This window comes from Pipistrellus hanaki, assembly GCF_964339955.1.
Source record: "Pipistrellus hanaki genome assembly, chromosome: 9".
NCBI lineage: Eukaryota > Metazoa > Chordata > Mammalia > Chiroptera > Vespertilionidae > Pipistrellus > Pipistrellus hanaki.
The window spans coordinates 78,871,971-78,890,392 of NC_140511.1; the positions used below are offsets into that span (position 1 = coordinate 78,871,971).

General features: G+C 56.7%; 2 protein-coding genes across 2 annotated transcripts; one reads left to right on the forward strand and one right to left on the reverse strand.

The window, feature by feature from the left end:
* The first annotated feature begins 7,069 nt into the window (after window positions 1-7,069).
* PPP2R5B (protein phosphatase 2 regulatory subunit B'beta) lies at window positions 7,070-15,506 on the forward strand. Its single transcript, XM_084895891.1, has 14 exons — window positions 7,070-7,408; window positions 7,844-8,302; window positions 8,942-9,138; window positions 9,680-9,781; window positions 9,936-10,028; window positions 10,130-10,260; window positions 11,505-11,564; window positions 11,658-11,766; window positions 12,205-12,258; window positions 12,332-12,382; window positions 12,495-12,614; window positions 13,914-14,041; window positions 14,278-14,379; window positions 14,736-15,506. The coding sequence occupies exons 2-14, from the start codon at window positions 8,104-8,106 to the stop codon at window positions 14,881-14,883; spliced, it is 1,494 nt and encodes a 497-aa protein (XP_084752017.1). The 5' UTR covers window positions 7,070-7,408; window positions 7,844-8,103; the 3' UTR covers window positions 14,884-15,506.
* Window positions 15,507-15,660: 154 nt separating this feature from the next.
* GPHA2 (glycoprotein hormone subunit alpha 2) lies at window positions 15,661-17,252 on the reverse strand (the record flags this gene model as incomplete). Its single annotated transcript, XM_084895991.1, has 2 exons — window positions 16,186-17,252; window positions 15,661-16,031 (listed from the first exon to the last, which is right to left on the reverse strand). Exons 1-2 carry the CDS (start codon window positions 16,286-16,288, stop codon window positions 15,661-15,663), a joined length of 474 nt encoding a protein of 157 aa, XP_084752117.1. The 5' UTR covers window positions 16,289-17,252.
* Between the last annotated feature and the right edge of the window lie 1,170 nt (window positions 17,253-18,422).

Below are 18,422 nucleotides of genomic sequence, written 5' to 3' on the forward strand. Positions count from 1 at the left end.
CAGGTTTGATTTCCTGTCAGAGTACATGGAAGAAGCAATCAATAAATGCATAAATAAGTGGAGCAACAAATGGATGTTTCTGTCTGTCTCTCAAGTCAATAAATACATTAAAATGTTTCTTTTAAAAAACAGTGCTAGTGGAACACAGCCATGCTCATTTGGCTGAGGACTGTCTAAGGCTGCTTTCCTGCTATAGCAGCAGAGTTGAGCACCTGAGACACAGGCTGAAAGTCTGAAGTATTTATTTTTTGGTCTTTAACAGAGAAGTTTGCAGGTGCCTGCTCTATAGGGTGGATCAAGCAACTCAGAGATACCCAGAGGTCATTGTAAAGCTACTCTAGCCTTGCTAGGGAGGTGTACTTAGCTGCAATCTAATGGCGAAAGCCAGCCCAAAGCCAGGGCAACTGCCTGGCCGAAGGGCAGAGACCTGGATGCCAGGCTCAGTTCTACGCAGCCTCAGGCAAATCACTGCTCCTCCCTGAATGTGAGAGCCGGTTTTATCCCCAGGAACCTGGGGTTGGGTTAGTAGGAGGGAGGACTCTGGCAAGGGATTGAGGAACAGCCTCCAGGAGAATTTCGGAAGACACTGGGAGGCCCACGAAGGAGGCAGGCTAATGGGAGGGCCACTTGGAAAAGGGTATAGAATGATTCAATAGACCTGCCTGTCCCTCAGGACAGCCCAGGGGCACTGCTGTGTTCATCTAATGTTCATTAAATTGATAATAATAAAAAGAGGGAGGGGGGCAATGTTAAAATATGTACACAGATAATAATTTAATTTTAAAAAAAAAGAAAAGAAAAAAAATTGCCCACAAAAATAAATAAATAAATAAATAAATAATAAAAAATACCCTTAAAAAAATAATAATAAAAAGAATGCCTTAGCTGATTTTGCTCAGTGGATAGAGCGTTGGCCTATGGACTGAAGGGTCCCAGTTTCGATCCCGGGCCAGGGCATATGCCGGGGTTTCAGTCTCGATCCCCAATAGGGGGTGTGCAGGAGGCAGCCGACCGGTGGTGATTCTCTCTCTCCCTCACCCTTCCTGTCTGAAATCAATAAAAATATATTTTTTAAAATCAGACATTATGAATTAAGCCTGTGTGATGTCCTGGGCTCTGGGCTTGCCACTGCACTTGCATCACCTCATCGGCGCTCCACCACTGCTCACAGAGACGCTATTAATGTCCCCGTTTTAGCGGCGAGGAAAGCAGGCTGTGCCTCAGTGCCTGTGGAGGAGTGAAGGAGCAGCCGCCCTCTCCTCCCAGAGGCAGTGGGACTGCGAGGGCATGTTCTGGAGATGAGCGAACGCTGTCCTGTGTCCAGGCTGGGAGGGACGGCCATTCCCCTGCGTGGGGAGAGGTGCGCCCTGTGCGAAGGTGGAGGACAGGGTCCAGGCCAAGACCTGGGCCCCGGGTCTGGGGCGGCAGCGTCTCCAGTGAGTTCTCCAGTGAAGCTGCGTTCACATCTGTCTCTCGTGGTAACTTGCCTGGGAGCCACAGCTGTCCCTCAGAACAGGGCCTGCGAGCTGGGAATCTATCCCTCGTCTGATTCCCTCTGTGGCAGTGGTTCCCAACGTGGGGCACACGCTCCACAGGAGGGCAATCTGATTTTTAAGGGGGGCAATTCGAGAATGCGTTATTAACAGTGATTTCCCCCCATTTCTTATGGTTCTAGGGGCCTCACTTACAGTCTATAAATATATTGTGACATTTGTGCATTTCAGTTCTCTATGTCTTGAAACTTTGCTATTTTTCATGTCACTATATATATATCAATATATATATACATATATATCAATATCAACATATATATATATATGTATATATATTTAGCAATTTCTTAGTGATTTCTTCCTTAGAACTTCAACTTTCTTTTTGTTCTTTTATTTTTCTCTTTCACAGATGCCATGTTCTTTGGAAGCTTGTTTAGACCTCGTTAATGGCCTTTTAGGCTTCCTCCACAGGAATAGAGTTCACCTTTGGGATAATAGGAATTATATGTCAGTGGGCGGGGGGGGGGGGGGGGGGCGGTGTCAGGATTTTAGAGATGTGTAGGTGGGGCGTGGCCAGGAAAGGTTGGGAACCACTGCTCTAAGGCCAGGACATGCCATGTCTGCATCACCGCAGAGCAGACAGGACTCAGAGGGGTACAAAGGTCCTTCCTGCTGCCTGCCCCCCCAGACACAGCCCCGTGAGCTCTCCAGAAATCAACTCCAAGGCTTAACGGTCCCACAGCGTGGCCCAGGCCCGGAGAAGGAGCTGAAGGTGGGAATGAAGAACACCCCCAAGGTAAAGGGGGTGACATTCTTAGGGAAGGGTGTTGGGGCGCCGTTCCAGGCCCGGCCTTAGAGAGCTTTCATTGGACAAGTGGACCCCGAGGACTCAAGGGGCCTGAAGAAAGATGGGCTGTCATTCCCGCCCAGAGAAGAAAAGGGAGAGGGCCAGGCTCTGTGGGGCTCCTCGGAGACCCCCACTCACTAGACAGGTGGGACTCAACAGCCCTAAGATGAGTTTTTGGCCTCTGGGCTCCAGAAGGGAGGCCCTCCCTCCCCCAGGGCTGGTGCACCCGGCAGAAGTCCCGCACGGAGGCCGGGATGGGTGTGGAAGGGATCAGAGAAGATAGCTGGGGGCTGTGACTTTTGCCTCTGTCCCTGGTGGAAGGCCTTGATTTTGCATCTTTTTAAAAAGATAATATATTTTATTGATTTTTTACAGAGAGGGAGAGATAGAGAGTTTGAAATATCGATGAGAGAGAATCATCGATCAGCTGCCTCTTGCAGCTGCCTCTTGCACACCCCCTACTGGGGATGTGCCCGCAACCAAGGTACGTGCCCTTGACCGGAATCGAACCTGGGACCCTTGAGTCTGCAGGCTGATGTTCTATGCACTGAGCCAAACCGGTTTCAGCTGATTTTGCATCTTGTTTAAAATACACAAATTTTACCACCTTAACCATTTCTTATCTTGCCTGTTAATCCTTACCTGAGGACATTTCCCCATGGATTTCTAGAGAAAGTGGAAGAAAGAGGGAAAGACAAAGAGAGGGACACACCTTTGCCTGCCTCCCCAATGCATCCTACCAGGGCTGTGGGGCGAACTTGCAACAAGGTACGTGCCCTTGACCCGAATAGGAGCTATATGCCCTTGACCCGTATCGAACCCGCAATCCTTCAATCCAGCTGATGCTCTAACCACTGAACAGCGGGCTACAGCATGAACCATTTCTAAGTGTATGATTCAGTAATGTTAAATTTATTCACATAGCTGTGCAATCAGGCTCCAGCGGTTTTTTATCTTGCAAAAACTGATTCTCTGTAGCCATTAAACGACGAGATGAATGAATGTTATGGGATAAAATAAAGTGATATCTCAATAAAGGTGATGCATCAGATTTTCATCTGCACCTCCCAGGTGACATAGCATCTATTTTGAGGCCCAGTTCAAATGCAGGAAGTCTTATGTCTGTCCCCATCCTCAGTCCTCCTGTCCTCAAAGTGAGCACCCCTCTGTACTGAGCACCAGCCCCCCACTGCCAGCCTGACCCCGAGCCCAGGACATACCCTCCAGGGGCCTGCAGCTGAACCTCCTGGCTGAGGCTGGGAGACGGTCTCTTGCTGATGGCCTGTGTGACCTTGGGCGAGACCTCTCCTCTCTGGGGCTTGGGATCTATGTGGCTCTGGAAGACTCCACGGGCTCGCCCTCCCTGAGCTTTCTCCTTCTTCTTCTTCCTTTATTGAGTGATTTTGAGAGGGGGGGGGGAGAGAAAGAGACAGAGAAACTTTGATTGGTTGTTTCACTTATGCGTTCATTGGTTGATTCTTATATTTATTTACTTTTTATTATTGACAGTATTTTTTTAATAGTTCATTCTTTTTTCTTTTTTTAGTATGTTTTATTGATTTTTTACAGAGAGGAAGGGAGAAGGGTAGTTACCAAAAACATTGATGAGAGAGTCATTGATCAGCTGCCTTTTGCACGCCCCCTACTAGGGATGTGCCCGCAACCAAGGTACATGCCCTTGACCAGAATTGAACCGGGGACCCTTCAGTCATACTTGTCTTCCTCTGGCTAATTTCACTCAGCATCACACTCTCCAGGCTCCTCCACCGTCACAGAGGGTAGGGGACCGTTCTGACAGCTGCCTGTCTCCACTGTGTGAACGAACCACAGCTTCTTTACCCCCTCATCTTCCGCTGGGACCTGGGCTGTTTCTTAGCTGTTGTGAATAACACTGCTATGGCCCTGGCCGGTTTGGCTCAGTGGATAGTGTCAGCCTGTGGACTGAAGGGTTCCAGGTTCAATTCCGGCTGGGGACACATGCCTGGCTTGCGAGCTCAGTCCCCAGAAGGGGGCGTGCAGGAGGCAGCCCATCAATGATTCTCTCCCATCATCCATGTTTCTTTCTCTCTCTTTCCCTCTCCCTTCCTCTCTAAAATCAATAAAAATAATTTTAAAAAAACACACAAAACACTGTTATAAACATAGGGGTGCATATATATTCTTTCTGATTGGTGTTTTGGGATGCTTAGGATATATTCCCAGAAGTGAGATCACTAAATCAAATGGTATTTCCCTTCTTAGTTTAAAAAAAATATATATATATATTTTATTGATTTTTACAAAGAGGAAGGGAGAGGTATAGAGTTAGAAACATGAACGAGAAACATTGATTAGCTGCCTCCTGCACGCTCCCTACTGGGGATTGAGCCCACAACCAAGGTATATGCCCTTGACCAGAATTGAACCCAGGACTCTTCAGTCCATGGGGCTGACACTCTAACCGCTGAGCCAAACCAGCTAGAGCTTTAAAATATTTTTATTGATGCTGAAACCGGTTTGGCTCAGTGGACAGAGCAGACTGAAGGGTCCTGGGTTCGATTCCGGTCTGGGGCATGTACGTTGGTTGCAGGCACATCCCCGGTGGGGGCTGTGCAGGGGGCAGCTGATCGATGATTCTCTCTCATTGATGTTTCTAACTCTCTATCCCTCTCTCTTCCACTCTGTAAAAAATCAATAAAATATATTTTTAAAAAAATATTTGTATTGTTTTCGAGAGAAAGGGAGAGAGGGAGAAAGACACAGAAACATCAGTGATGAGATAGAATCAGTGATCAGCTGCCTCCTACACACACACACTGGGGATGGAGCCCACAACCCGGGCATTTGCCCTGACGGAATAAAACTGTGACCTCCATGCCTAACAGGCCCCGTTTTGAAAATTGCATGTGTAAGTGGATTCTGGGGTTGAGTTGTAATCATCTATTGGCCACTTCCTGCCCATCCCCTCCTGTGGATCAGTCAGCAACCTGGGAATGTGCCCCTGAACCCATGACCTCCTGGTTCATGGTGGGTCAACGCTCAACTGCTGAGCCACACCAGCCAGTCTCCCTTTTCAGTTTGATGATGGTTTCCTTTGCTGTGCAGAAGCTTTTTAGTTTGATGTAGTTTTTTTTCTTTCTCTTCATTGTACCCTGACTGGGGATGGAACCCGCCACTTCGGCGTATCAGGATGACACTATAACTAACTAAGCTCCCTGCTGGGGCTTCCCAGTTATTTCTGCAGGGATGTGGGAGAACTCCACCTGCTGAGCCTGGGAGCTGGGCATGGAGATTAAGGGCTTCCGTTGACAGATGAAGACACGAAGGGCCAGATGAACAAGCCTGGTGAAGATTTCTGAGCAAGGCAATCACTGGCCGGCTCTCTAGTGGTGTAGTCCTGGGTCCGTCTGGCTAAACGGGGCCTGGATTTCTGTTGCTTTAGCACATGGGCACCTTTGGCACCTAGGCTCCTATGCCACAGGGAAGATGGCTGGGTGGCTGCAATGGAGCACCAAGTGGGCACCAAGGCCCAAGGATGTGTCATCCTGATACGCCAAAGTGGCGGGTTCCATCCCCAGTCAGGGTACAATGAAGAGAAAGAAAACAACATACAAATGGAACTACTCCAGAAAGAGCTGGAGCCCCCAGACCCTTCCCTGACTCCACTGTGTGTTCTCACTGACCACTCCTGCTCTCATATGGACCAGCTAATTGCTCCTGGCCGGTGTGGCTCAGTGGTTGAGCATAGACCTATGAATCAGGATGTCAAGCTTCAATTCTGGTCGGGGCACAGGCCCAGGTTGCAGGCTCAATCCCCAATAGGGATGTGCAGGAAGGGGCCAGTCAATGATTCCCTTTCATCATTGTTTCTCTTCTCTCTCTCTCTCTCTCTCTCTCTCTCTCTCTCTCTCTCTCTCTCTCTCTCCCTTCCTTCTTCTCTGAAATAAATATTTTTTTTAAAAACCACTTCTGAGTTGAGATTTCACAGCGTAGTGTAGAGGGATGGAATCCGGGAGTATAAAGGGTATTGGGGTCCAGGGTTCTAGGAAGGGGTGAAGGGAACTGCAGGCTGGGAACTTCTGGCAGGAATGCCCAACTCCTGGAATGCCACCTGTGCCTCGGATACCCTGCGCGGGCTTTTGAACAAGAGGGGCTGGGAGGTCTGTCTGGGGAGTCCAGCTTGCCCGGAGGGGGGTGGTGTCAGTGCCAGGGAACACCTCCAGCTCTGATTCTCTGCCACTCCAAGGCTGGCCCTTTAAACCTCAGTCCATGATGTCACCATAGACAGCAAGAGGTGGGAGGGGGACTGCAGGCCTGAGGATGGACTGCATTTCCCAGCAGCCTGGGGGGCGCCACACCCTTCCCAGCAGGCACTGGCCCAGGCGGACTATTAACCGGCCCGGCGCCGGTTTCCATGGGGATTCTAAAGGGGCCATTCTGGGACGAGAGTGGGGGTCCCGTGGGGGTGGACGGGTTGGAGCAGGCCAGGTCTTTGGGCCTGGCATAGCATCGGGCCCCTTTCTGCGTGTTCTCTCTTTAGTCCTAGCTTCCCGGTGCAAACTCCGGAGCCCTCCACCCTCCTAGGCAGTCCCTTCCGGAACCTAGGCGCTCAGCACCACTCGGACCCCATCCCCAGTCAGCCCACGGGGCTGCCCGTCGGTCCGGCTGCCCCTTTAAGCGGCGCGCGGACTACATCTCCCAGCGGCCCCCGGGAGCGCCTGACGCAGCCGCCCCGCCCCCCGCCGCGGAGTGCGGGCTGGAGGGGGGTGACTTGATGTCATCCTGAGCAGCTGGGCGGCGGGCGCCGGGCGCATAAAGCCGGGCTCCGCGGCGGTGCTGCGCCAGGTCGGTCCGGCGCCCGGAGAAGCGGTCCCCGCGCCGCCCAGACCCCCCCGAGCCCGCCGAGCGCCCGCGCCCCGCCCCGCCGCTGAGCTGGGGGTCTGCCCGGCCCCCCCGAGCCCGAGAGGGAGCCCCGGGGCGCCGCCGCCCAGCACCCCGAGCGGAGCCGCCGGGACGGGGCTCTGAGCAGCCGCCCCCTCCCCGCCTGCAGCCCCTGCGGTTCGGGGCCCGGAGTCTGCGGCTCTCAGAAGTGAGTGTCCCCCCGCCGGAGGCTGCTAAGATTTGGGGGCGAGGAAGGAGCGGGGTGGGGGAGGTGCTGGGCTCCAGGAGGGGGTGGCATAGGGATAGGGCCCGTTCTTGGGGAGTCCCTAGTGGCCAGGTTAGTGGGGCAGGAATGGGGCCCCATTCTATCGGGGCCAGCGGGAGTGACGGGATCCCCGCTCCAGGCGGGGCTGGTTCGGGGTAGGCTCTGTGCGGAGCGGGTTATTTTGGAGCTGAGGCCCTCAGACTGAAGGAGGGAGGGACTTGTCCCCGGAGGAAGGGTCCCACCTCCGTTTAGGGTCTGGGCCGGAGGAGGGAACAGAGATGGGCGCCAGCAGCACTCAGCCGCTGTCTTCCCGGAAAAACTGACCGGCTCTCTCCATCTCTTCTTGCTGACCTCTCTGCCCGACTTCGCTTTCCAAAGACCCAAGTGGGAACCCCAACTGGACTCTCCGGGACCCCCAGGAAGAACCTGAGACCTCAGCCATCCTCCTCTCCACCCTGCCTGCCCCCCAGGACTGGGCGGTTGCCGAAGGCCCTGGGGGGGGCCCAGGACTGTGGTTGTGGCCCCCCCCCCCGCCCCAGGATGGGCCCGAGTTAGTCAGCCAAGCCTCACCCAGCACCTTCTAGGGCCAGCAGGAGCCCCGGGGTCCGTGCAGGCTTCGCCGCCGCCGCCTGACCATCATGGAGACGAAGCTGCCCCCGGCGAGCACCCCCACCAGCCCCTCCTCCCCGGGGCTGTCCCCTGTGCCGCCGCCCGACAAGGTGGACGGCTTCTCCCGCAGGTCCCTCCGCAGGGCCCGGCCCCGGCGGTCCCATAGCTCCTCTCAGTTCCGCTACCAGAGCAACCAGCAGGAGCTCACGCCGCTGCCCCTGCTCAAAGGTGAGCCCACGCTGGTGCCAGTGAGGGTGGTGAGCAGCAGCCGGCAGCTGCCATCAGAGGGGGTTTGGGGGGCCCCTTCCGGGTGAGGGACTCCCCCATCCGAGCTGACCCCCACCCCCAGCCCTCTGCTGACGCATGGCCTGATCGGCCTGTCATCCTTGGAGGTGGGGCATCGGGAGGTGGCGCCACCCTGGGGGGCAGACCATGGCCAAGGGTGGGGCCCACAGCCTGGGCTCCAGAGGCCACTTGAGGCCCAGGCGCTGCCAGGGTCCAGGAGCAGGTGTTGAGCAGGGCTCCCTGGGGTCACTGTGTAGCCCCCACCTCCGGGCTAAGGGCCTGACCCTCAGCTCTGACCCTTCACCCCACTTCTGGCTGTTAGAGGGCCACCTAGGGAGGGAGAGTGGCTGTTGGGGGCCCCTTGGGAAGCCCAGCAGTCGGTGCTCAGGCCACCAGGCCCTCTGTGGGTTCGGAGGAAGAGACTCAGAGGCGTGGAGTGGACAGGAGCCCCGGTGTGAAGGAGTGGGGATGGCACAAGAGCGTGGTGTCTGGGGGCAGGGGGGCTGCCCTAAGATCAGGAGGGCTCGCCCCTCCCCAGAGCCGTGGCAGCTGGGCCCAGGCTCAGCGCCCCCTCCTCCCCAGACGTGCCGGCCTCGGAGCTGCACGAGCTGCTGAGCAGGAAGCTGGCCCAGTGCGGCGTGATGTTTGACTTCTTGGACTGCGTGGCCGACCTGAAGGGGAAGGAGGTGAAGCGGGCGGCGCTCAATGAGCTGGTGGAGTGCGTGGGGAGCACGCGGGGAGTGCTCATCGAGCCCGTCTACCCGGACATCATCCGCATGGTGAGCACCTGCCACCGCCTGGGGGAGGGACTGGGCACAGGGACACTGCTGACCTGAGAAAAACCCAATACCCTCCTGCCTGGCCTCGAGTCCCACGTCTCCCCTCCCCACTCCGCCCTCCAGTGCACCCGCCCAGGGCCAGCGGGGTCACTGCTGCTTATGCTCTCCCCAGGCCTGTGCACACACACCACCACCACCACACCCCCCTCCCCCCCCCCCCAAGGCCCTCATCGCCAAGCCCTGGCTCAGGTGCGCTTCTAAGGAAGCCTCTCTCAGTGCCCATGCTAGAAAGCTCCCTTTTGCAGCCTGCAATGTCCGCAGTCCTTGCTGCTTCCCATCTGGTCTGCCCACGGGCTGCATGCACCACATAGAGGGTGGGACGTGTCTTATCCACCCGGACCCCCAGCCCCCGGCCCAGGGCTTCCATGAATTCTGTGATCAGGGAATGACTGCCACGGAGCGAGTGCTGGGGCAGGTGCTGGTCCTGGCTTCCGCCTCTGGGGCTCTCTCGCAGAGAACCCAACCCGTCTGTGCCCCTCAGATCTCAGTGAATATCTTCCGGACGCTGCCGCCCAGCGAGAACCCTGAATTTGACCCTGAAGAGGATGAGCCCAACCTTGAGCCTTCGTGGCCACATCTGCAGGTCTGAGGGCCGGGGGGGCAGGGATGGAGCTTTAGAAGAGATGGAGGACGGGGGCGGGTCTCCTCAGGTCCTGGGCTGGTGGATGAGGGCCACAGGGTGGGCTGAGGAGGGGAGTCTGTCCTCAAACTCACCTTTTGTCCGTCCCCTCCCCCAGCTGGTGTACGAGTTTTTCCTGCGCTTCTTGGAGAGCCCAGACTTCCAGCCCTCCGTGGCCAAGAGATATGTGGACCAAAAGTTTGTCCTGATGGTGACGTGGGGAACCCAGGCCGGGGTGCCAGGAGGCAGGGGGACAGAATGGAAGCACCCTGGGCTTGGTCTCTCCCCTGACCCTTGACCCTGGTCCCACAGCTCCTGGAGCTGTTTGATAGCGAGGACCCCCGGGAGCGTGAGTACCTCAAGACCATCCTGCACCGGGTCTACGGCAAGTTCCTGGGGCTCCGGGCCTACATCCGCAAGCAGTGCAGCCACATCTTCCTCCGGTAGGCGCCGCTGCCCGCCCGCGGGACCTGGAGGGAGGGGGAGAAGTCTGAGGCAGAGGCTCCGGGCAGGGGGTCCCAAGGAACCCTGGTGGCCCGAGGCCTTTCTTGGCAACATATTTTGTAATATTGATTATTCAAAGCCTGTGAGGTCAGCAGAGAAAGGACATTGGTTTCCATTTTACAGAAAAAGAAACGGAGGCTGAGAGGGATGCAGTGGTTTGCAGGGCCTCTGTCAGTCCAAGGGGGTCTATGATCTGTATCTTTTGAGTTTTATTGTGCTCAGCCGTAGGGACCTATAGAGGTTCTTTCTGCCCGGCTGGTGTGGCTCAGTGATCGAGCGTTGACTTATGAACCAGGAGGTCACCGTTCCATTCCTGGTCAGGGCACAGGCCCAACTTGTGCGGGCAGGAGGCAGCCAGTCACTGATTCTCTCTCATCAGTGATGTTCCTCTCTCCCTCTCCCTTTCTCTCTGAAATCAATACAAATATATGTATTTTTAAAAAAGATTCTTTCTGCAAATGTGTAGTGAGCACCAATGCTAGCATGGCCTTGTGGGTTGAGACTGGCTCTGAAGTAAAAGGCCTGTATTTGAGTTTGGTTCCAATATTTGGGTACTCGGGCACATTATTTAAGCTCTCCTAGTTCCCTCATCTCTAAAGTGGGGATGACAGCTACATCAGGGACAGTCATCAAGAAATGAGGCGATGCCTCCAAAACAGGACTGCGCCCTGACCGAGGCCGGAACTACAGAGTAGGTGAGACACGATCCCTCAGACTCCGTTAGACCCCCTGCTTATTCACTTTGGGACAAGCTTCCCTGAACCACTGCGCCTCCATTTCTTCATCTGTACAATGGATCCAATGCACCCCCCCTCCTGGGCTGGCAGAGGAGATGCTCCAAGTGCCTGGCATTCTTTCGGTTGACTGGCATGAAGAGTGAAGGAGCAGGCTAGGTGCCTGCTGACTGGACGGGGACCAGGTCAGAGGGTTGGGGTCTGGGGGAAGAGAATGCTCCCTGGCAGAGGTTTGAGCTGAGACCAGAGAGGCGCTGGGGGCTGGGCTGAGAAGAGCGGTCCGAGGTGGGTGTGGATCTCCGTGGGGCCTGCTCAGGGTGCTGGGAAGGGAGCGCGGCCCCGGTGGGGGGAGAGGACTAGCGTGCAGGGCTGGGTGGGCAGGCAGGCGGGCTGGGAGGGCTGGGCCTGCTCCAATTGCTCTGAGCCCTCCTGTCCTCCTCCTCCGGCAGGTTCATCTATGAACTCGAGCACTTCAACGGCGTGGCCGAGCTGCTGGAGATCTTAGGAAGGTGACTCTCCCGGGCCTCCGCCAGAGCAGCAGCGTTTGGGGAGACGGGATCGAGGCCGGTCACCTGAGCCCTCCTCTCCTGTCCCCTCCTCAGCATCATCAATGGCTTTGCGCTGCCCCTGAAGACTGAGCACAAGCAGTTCCTGGTTCGGGTCCTGATTCCCCTGCACTCCGTTAAGTCGCTGTCAGTCTTTCACGCCCAGGTAAGGCCCAGACTTACCCGCACAGCAGACAGCGGACAGTCAGGGCAGCCATGCGGGTCAGCCTGCCGCTCTGGCTCAGCCACACTAAGTCACCTCCTTTTTCTTTACTGATTCCGATCCTTCTACGTAGAGAAGCCCCGTGACCCTTTAAGGCTCTCAGACATCAGCTCTGCGAACCCTTCCCAGCCCCTTGGTCTCAACCTGCCATAGGCAGGCTTAAACGCTCCCGTGTTCGCATAGATTGCGATACAGATTTCTGTCGTGGAAACTTGTGTGACATTTGTAAGGGCTGGTTTGCCGAATGTCACCCTGTGAGGCCATCATTGTGTCCCTGCGCACTGGGCACAGTGCCTGGTACATCCCAGGAGGATGCTGGGGGATGAGAGTAGGTCCTGCCCTGGTCCCCTGCGGACCCACCTTCTCTCTCTGCCCCCATAGCTGGCATACTGTGTGGTGCAGTTCCTGGAAAAGGATGCCACCTTGACAGAGCATGTGAGTACCTGTGGGGGAGAAGGCAGGTCCCCGTCCCTGCAGGCCTGACTCCTTTCTGCCTCAACTCCCACAGGTGATCCGGGGACTGCTCAAATACTGGCCCAAAACCTGCACCCAGAAGGAGGTAGGAAGCGGGCTCAGACGACCACCAGAGGGGGTCAGGAAAGCGTAGCTTCTGGAGGGCAGTCAGGGGTGTGTGTCGGGAGATGGAACGCTGCCCCTGTCCCCGCCCCCAGGTGATGTTCCTGGGGGAGATGGAAGAGATCCTTGATGTCATTGAGCCCTCGCAGTTTGTGAAGATCCAGGAACCCCTGTTCAAGCAGGTGGCTCGCTGTGTGTCCAGCCCCCATTTCCAGGTATGGGGTGGGAATGGGTGAGGGTGGGGCCTGGGGAATGGACTAGGAAGGTTGACCAGTTGGCCTAACACAGCTCCCTCGGCCCCCTGGACTCTCCTGGGTCTGATAAGGGGGCGATGCTGGCCTTAGGGTCGAGCCCTTGGGTCAAGCCTTAGATCTGCCTCCCACTGGCTGAGGGGCGCTGGGCAGATCACTTCACTCTGAGCGATGAAGCTTCTCATCTGTAACGTGTCCAATAGGGACGTTAGAGATAGTGGGCTAAGCATGTTCGGTAACTAAAATGTGCTCCACGTGGGTTATCCCTACTTTTCTCTTTAAAATATTTTTATTGCCGAAACCGGTTTGGCTCAGCAGTAGAGCATCGGTCTGCGGACTAAAAGGTCCCAGGTTTGATTCCGGTCTAGGGCATGTACCTTGGTTGCAGGCACATCCCCGGTAGGGGGTGTGCAAGAGGCAGCTGGTCGATGTTTCTCTCTCATCAACGTTTCTAGCTCTCTCTCTCTCTCTCCCTTTCTCTAATAAGTCAATAAAATATATATATTTTTAAAAATACTAAGTATTATTTAAAATAAATAAATAAATATATATATATATATATATATATATATATATATATATATATATATATTTTTTTTTTACTGATCTCAGAGAAGGGACGAAAGAAAGATAGAAAACACCAATGATGAGAGAACCATTGATTGGCTGTCTCTTACGCGCCTCCCACTGGGGATGGAGCCCACAACCTGGGAAAGTGCCCCTGACCAGAATCGAACCCAGGACCTTTCAGTCTGCAGGCCGACACTCTATCCAAACTAGGGCATCTCTCCTTTTCTTAGTGGCCTTCAGTTTAATCAGTCCACCTCAGGGCCCAGCTGGGACCCCCCACTCCCCACCATGAGGCTGGCTATAACGTGTGACAGACTCGCTCCCATTCTCATGAGCCATAACCTGGTGGAAGCCAGTTCTTCCTCACAGTGATTCTGGCACCTCATTCAACAGCCCTGGGGAGAGAGCTATTAGTTATTAGCCCCCTTTTCAGATGAAACAGATGAGGAAACTGAAGCTGAGGTTAAATGCCTTGCCCAAGGTCATGTGACCAATGTGCAGGATTCAGCCCTGAGCGTTGGACTCCAAATCCAGTTTCTCTCCTCCTGTCAGTGCTTCCTCCAGTGGGCTAGGGGAGTGCTGAGGATGGGGGTGTGAGGCAGAGCGCCCTGGGGTGTGGGGTGGGGTGGATACAGCCCTTGCACCTGCAGGGAAGCCTCTGCCAGGCACTCCCTCCGCCATCTCCCGCCCCAGGTTGCAGAGCGGGCTCTGTATTTCTGGAACAACGAATATATCCTGAGCCTCATTGAGGACAACTGCCACACTGTGCTGCCTGCTGTGTTTGGGACCCTCTACCAAGTCTCCAAGGAGCACTGGAACCAGTGAGTGCCCAGGCCCGACCTAACGCGCAGAAGCGGGTCCCGGGGCAGCCAGTGCAGACCGGGGTCACTCCCAGCTGGAGAGCCTGAGAGGAGGGTCCCGGAGGGCTGAGGGGAGGCGCAGGGCAGGCGGTGTGGTGGCTGCACGCTGTTGGGGACAGGGACCGGCAGAGCGCTGTGGAGGGAGGTGGGGCCACGCTGAAGTTGCTCTCATCTCACCCCTCCCCTGACCTGCCAAGAACCATCGTGTCACTGATCTACAATGTGCTCAAGACCTTCATGGAGATGAACGGGAAGCTGTTTGATGAGCTCACAGCCTCCTACAAGCTGGAAAAACAGCAGTGAGTGTGGAGCTGGACACGGAGGGAGGGGAGAGCAGGAAGGAACCAGCTTCTCCTGGTTGGAGGGAGCCTCAGAGGATGACCGCACTTATTCAGATATTTACAGTCTCTCCCTGTTCCTGGCAAGTGCTGCCCACTCCACATGACCCGTGGTCCTCCCAGGGCTTCCCGCACGTGGAGTTTCCTCTCTCCCTAGCCAGTCTCAGAGCCAGGCCGGCCGCCTGCTCAGGACCGGCCGCCTCAGTGGTCTCCTCCCGAGCGGAGGGCTCCCCTAGCTCGCTGGCAGCTGAGGTGGTGCTGAGGGAAGCCGGCTGCAGGCAGGCCACAGACAGGGACCTGCCTTCCTCTCCCCGCAGGGAGCAGCAGAAGGCCCAGGAGCGGCAGGAGCTGTGGCAAGGCCTGGAGGAGCTACGGCTACGCCGGTTGCAGGGGACCCAGGGGGCAAAAGAGGCCCCGCTCCAGCGCCTTCCACCCCAGGTGGCCACCAACGGGGGTCAGAGCTAGAGATCCTGTAGAAAGGGAGGAACTAACCCCAGAGCTGTCAGTCCCTCTGTGCCCTCCTGCCCAGGGCCCAGAGAGACACACACCTACCCCTGGCCTGGCCAGAGTGCATTGGAGGGCTCCCTGCCTGGCCCAGCATGGGCACTTTACGGCGGGGAGAAGAGGAGATGGTGGTCCTGGCACAGAACTCTCCGGCCCTTGTGGCGGGACTTGACCAGGGCAAGCTTGACCAGGAAGCTGCCATCAGGGATCTCCCTGCCCCAAAAAGCTGGGCTCCCGTGCAGGCAGGCTCCCACACCCTGCTCCCAGCCTAGGGCAATGGGGCTCAGGCCTCATGCCCCCCACCTCGTGCCAGCGCGAGGTCCTCTGCACCCCACCATGGATCCATGGTCTATTTATTCTCCCCTGCTCACCCCCAACAGATGCTGGCCTGGGCCTGGGCACCCTCCTCCCCTCCTCCCCTCCCTCCGTACTTTCTTGTCCCCTTTTTATTTATTGGGCAGGGGGAGGGGTGAGGGCACAGGCAGAAGAGATTCCCCATGTCCGGGGCAAGGTGGGGTCACCGTTACCTTGGTCTGTCCCCCTTCCCCTGGCTGGGGGTAGACTTAATAAAGACAGAAACTCAAGGACTGCTTGCTTTATTGAGGGAGATGGCGGAGCGGGGAGTGCAATGATGAGACTGGTAAGGAGGTGGCAGGGGCAGGGGGTGAAGCTCTGTCCGCAGTGATGCTCAGGATATAGAGGGACTGACCAAGCGGCAGGAGGTGGGGGCAGGGGGGGCTAGTAGCGTGAGAGGCGACACATGTCGCACTGGCAGGCTCTGGCTGTGAAGATGTCCAGCTGCTCCCTCCGGCCCCCCCCACACTGCAGCTGCACCTTCACCTGTGGGAGAGGGGTTCGGTTCCAGTCCCCTTCCTGAGCCATTTTAGACCCCGACTCCTCTGCCTCCCCCAGCGGGCCCCTCACCTTCCTCAGGCCGGTGATGGTGCAGCATTGAGAGATGGAGGTGACATTGTGGCGATAGCCACTGGCCGCCAGCACCGAGTACCGCGAAGGGAAGGCGCTGGATTCGCAGTGGCCCACACAAGCCTGGGCCACGTGGGCGCCCTGGCAGGTGCCTTGGCGGTCACTGCGCACGGTCACGGTGAAGGCTGGGAGGAGACGGGTGAGCTGTGGACGGTGCCTCGGCGAGGTCTCACCCAGCTCCCGCGCCCGTCCCTCCGTGGGCCCATCAGGCTGCTGCCTGCCCCTGTCCAGCCCATCAGCTCTTTGCTCCCACCCAGCCCTCTGCCCCAAGTTACTCACAGTGCAGGTGGCAGCCCGGGATGGCCGCCTGCTGACCCCAGCCTTCAGTGGTCACCAGGAACAGCAGGCAGAAGAGCAGGGCTTGGGGGGACGCCATGGGCATCTGAAACAGTGGGCAGAGAGGTCTCTAGGGCGTGTGCAGGCGGATGCTTCCAGGTGAATGAGCCAGGGCCAGGTGAGCCTGTCTGACTGCCCTGTACCTGCCTCTGAGGGCGTCTGCTGAGTCTCTCTGGATGGCCATCAGCGTGAGCAGCAGTCTGGATGTGATTTGTCAGCTCACTGTGGTGGGTTCCCCCTGCATTTCTCCCACCATCTGGCGCACAGACATCTGCCCCGCCATCTGCCCACCTTGGCCTGTAGGACCCCATCTGCATCCCCGGGGCCCTCAGGGCTCCTGCCTCAGGGGCTTACCACTTCCAAGGCCCAGGACTGAGCGGCTGGCTGAGTGGCTCGGTGAGCAGCCTGCTGCTGCTCTTCAGACTCGCAGCTTCTCAGACTTTTATCTGCCAGCAGTAGGGAGCCACGCCTTCCCGGAGATCGGCTTTCAGGCTGCGCCCAGCCTCAAGCCTCAGGCCTCAGCCATCCCACCTGGGAGATCAGCTCCTCTGAGGTGTGTTTGGGGGCGTGGCATCTGCTTTCTGCTCCCTTCTGCCCAAAAGCTGCCCACGGCCCAGGGCTGGGGAAGCGAGGTGGGGAGAGAAGCCCAGGAGCCGGCGGAGTGGCAGCTGTGTGCAGGTGGAGAGAGGGCCCGAGAGAGGGCCGAGTTGTTGCCACCTGGGTTCTCTGTGTGGCCTTGGGCAGAACACTCAGTGAGGGCCTCACCACCCCAACCTTAGAACTACTGATGCCTGGCTGGCATGGTGCAATGGTTGAGCGGTGACCTACAATCCAAGAGGTCACTGGTTCAATTCCCGGTTAGGGCACATGCCCCGGATGCAGACTGGATCCACAGTAGGGGTGTGCAAGAGGCAACCGATCCATGATGTTTCTCACTGAAGTTTCTATTTCTCTATTCCTCTCCCTAAAAATTGGTAAAAACATCTTTTTTAAAAACCCCACTAAACTCAGCCCAGCTCAGTCTCCTTAATCTACCGCAGAGGAAAGGGTCTGGGAGATTTAAAAAAATTTTTTTTTGAGTGTGCGGGTAGGGGTGGGAGGTGGATTCTTAAGACAGAGGAAATGACAGCATGTTTCCAAGGGCTGTGGCTGGTTGTAGCCATGGTTCTCCAACTGCATGAGAGAGCAACCTGGAGAGACTGACAGCTTAGGTCAATGTTACAACTCAAGGCAGCTGCCACTGGCCTTTCCTGTAATTATTTTCAAAAAGAAATTACACCAGGGGCCGTCTGCTGAGATGTGCTTGGAGGCAGAGCCGGGGAGAGGGGATTCTAGGTCAACTTCAGAACTTCGCTTCCACTGTCAAGTGACAGGCTTCTCACCCTGGGGTCAGCTCCAGAGTGGCTTCTAGTCGCCGGGCCAAGAGATCTGGCACCGGGAAGAGCCTGACGTTGATCCCAGCAAATCCCATCATCCAGTCCAACTCTGGCCCTGGCTTCCAGGTGAGGCAGCTACAGATCAAGGGAGTGTTCCTGGGGTCACACAGCTGTTGGGGCGACTGGGAACCCAACCGTGCTCCATGATGGTGCTGAGTTACACTGGGACGGGAATGGGGCCAGCTGGAAAAAAACCCGAGCCACCAGGAGCTGCAGGGACCGGGTGGGTGGAAACCAGAAGGCGATTGGCCCCCAGCCCCAGGGCCACTGCCTCACGGTCCTGCTCAGCAGAGCCAGCGCAGGGCCTGTCGGAGCTCACCGAAGCCCACCTCTTCGTTTCCCAGAGGAGAAATGACCGGCGGGAAAGGGCTTTGCCCGGGCTCCGCTGTGAGCTGGTCAGGCAGAAGCACTCGGGTCTCCAGGTGCCGGAGCTGTGCCTGTTGGCAGCTTTGGGCCGCAGGCCGTGCTTGGGACAGAGGGCACAGGCTGTAAACGCACCTTGTCCCTAGTCCTCCAGTCCCGACCCCCGCTGGTTTCCCCTTCGGCCCTCCTCTCCTCAGGTCCCTGGCCCTTCGCAGCAGCCCTCCTCTTCTCCGCACCCCAGCTGAAGGCAGCAAACCAGGGGGCTCCAAGCTCCCACTCATCCCAGCACCTGACAGGTAAGTCAGCTGTGTAAAGACTAGAGGCAACAAGGGCTCGTTACTCCACAAGGTGGTCCACTCTAATACTAAACATCTCTAACAG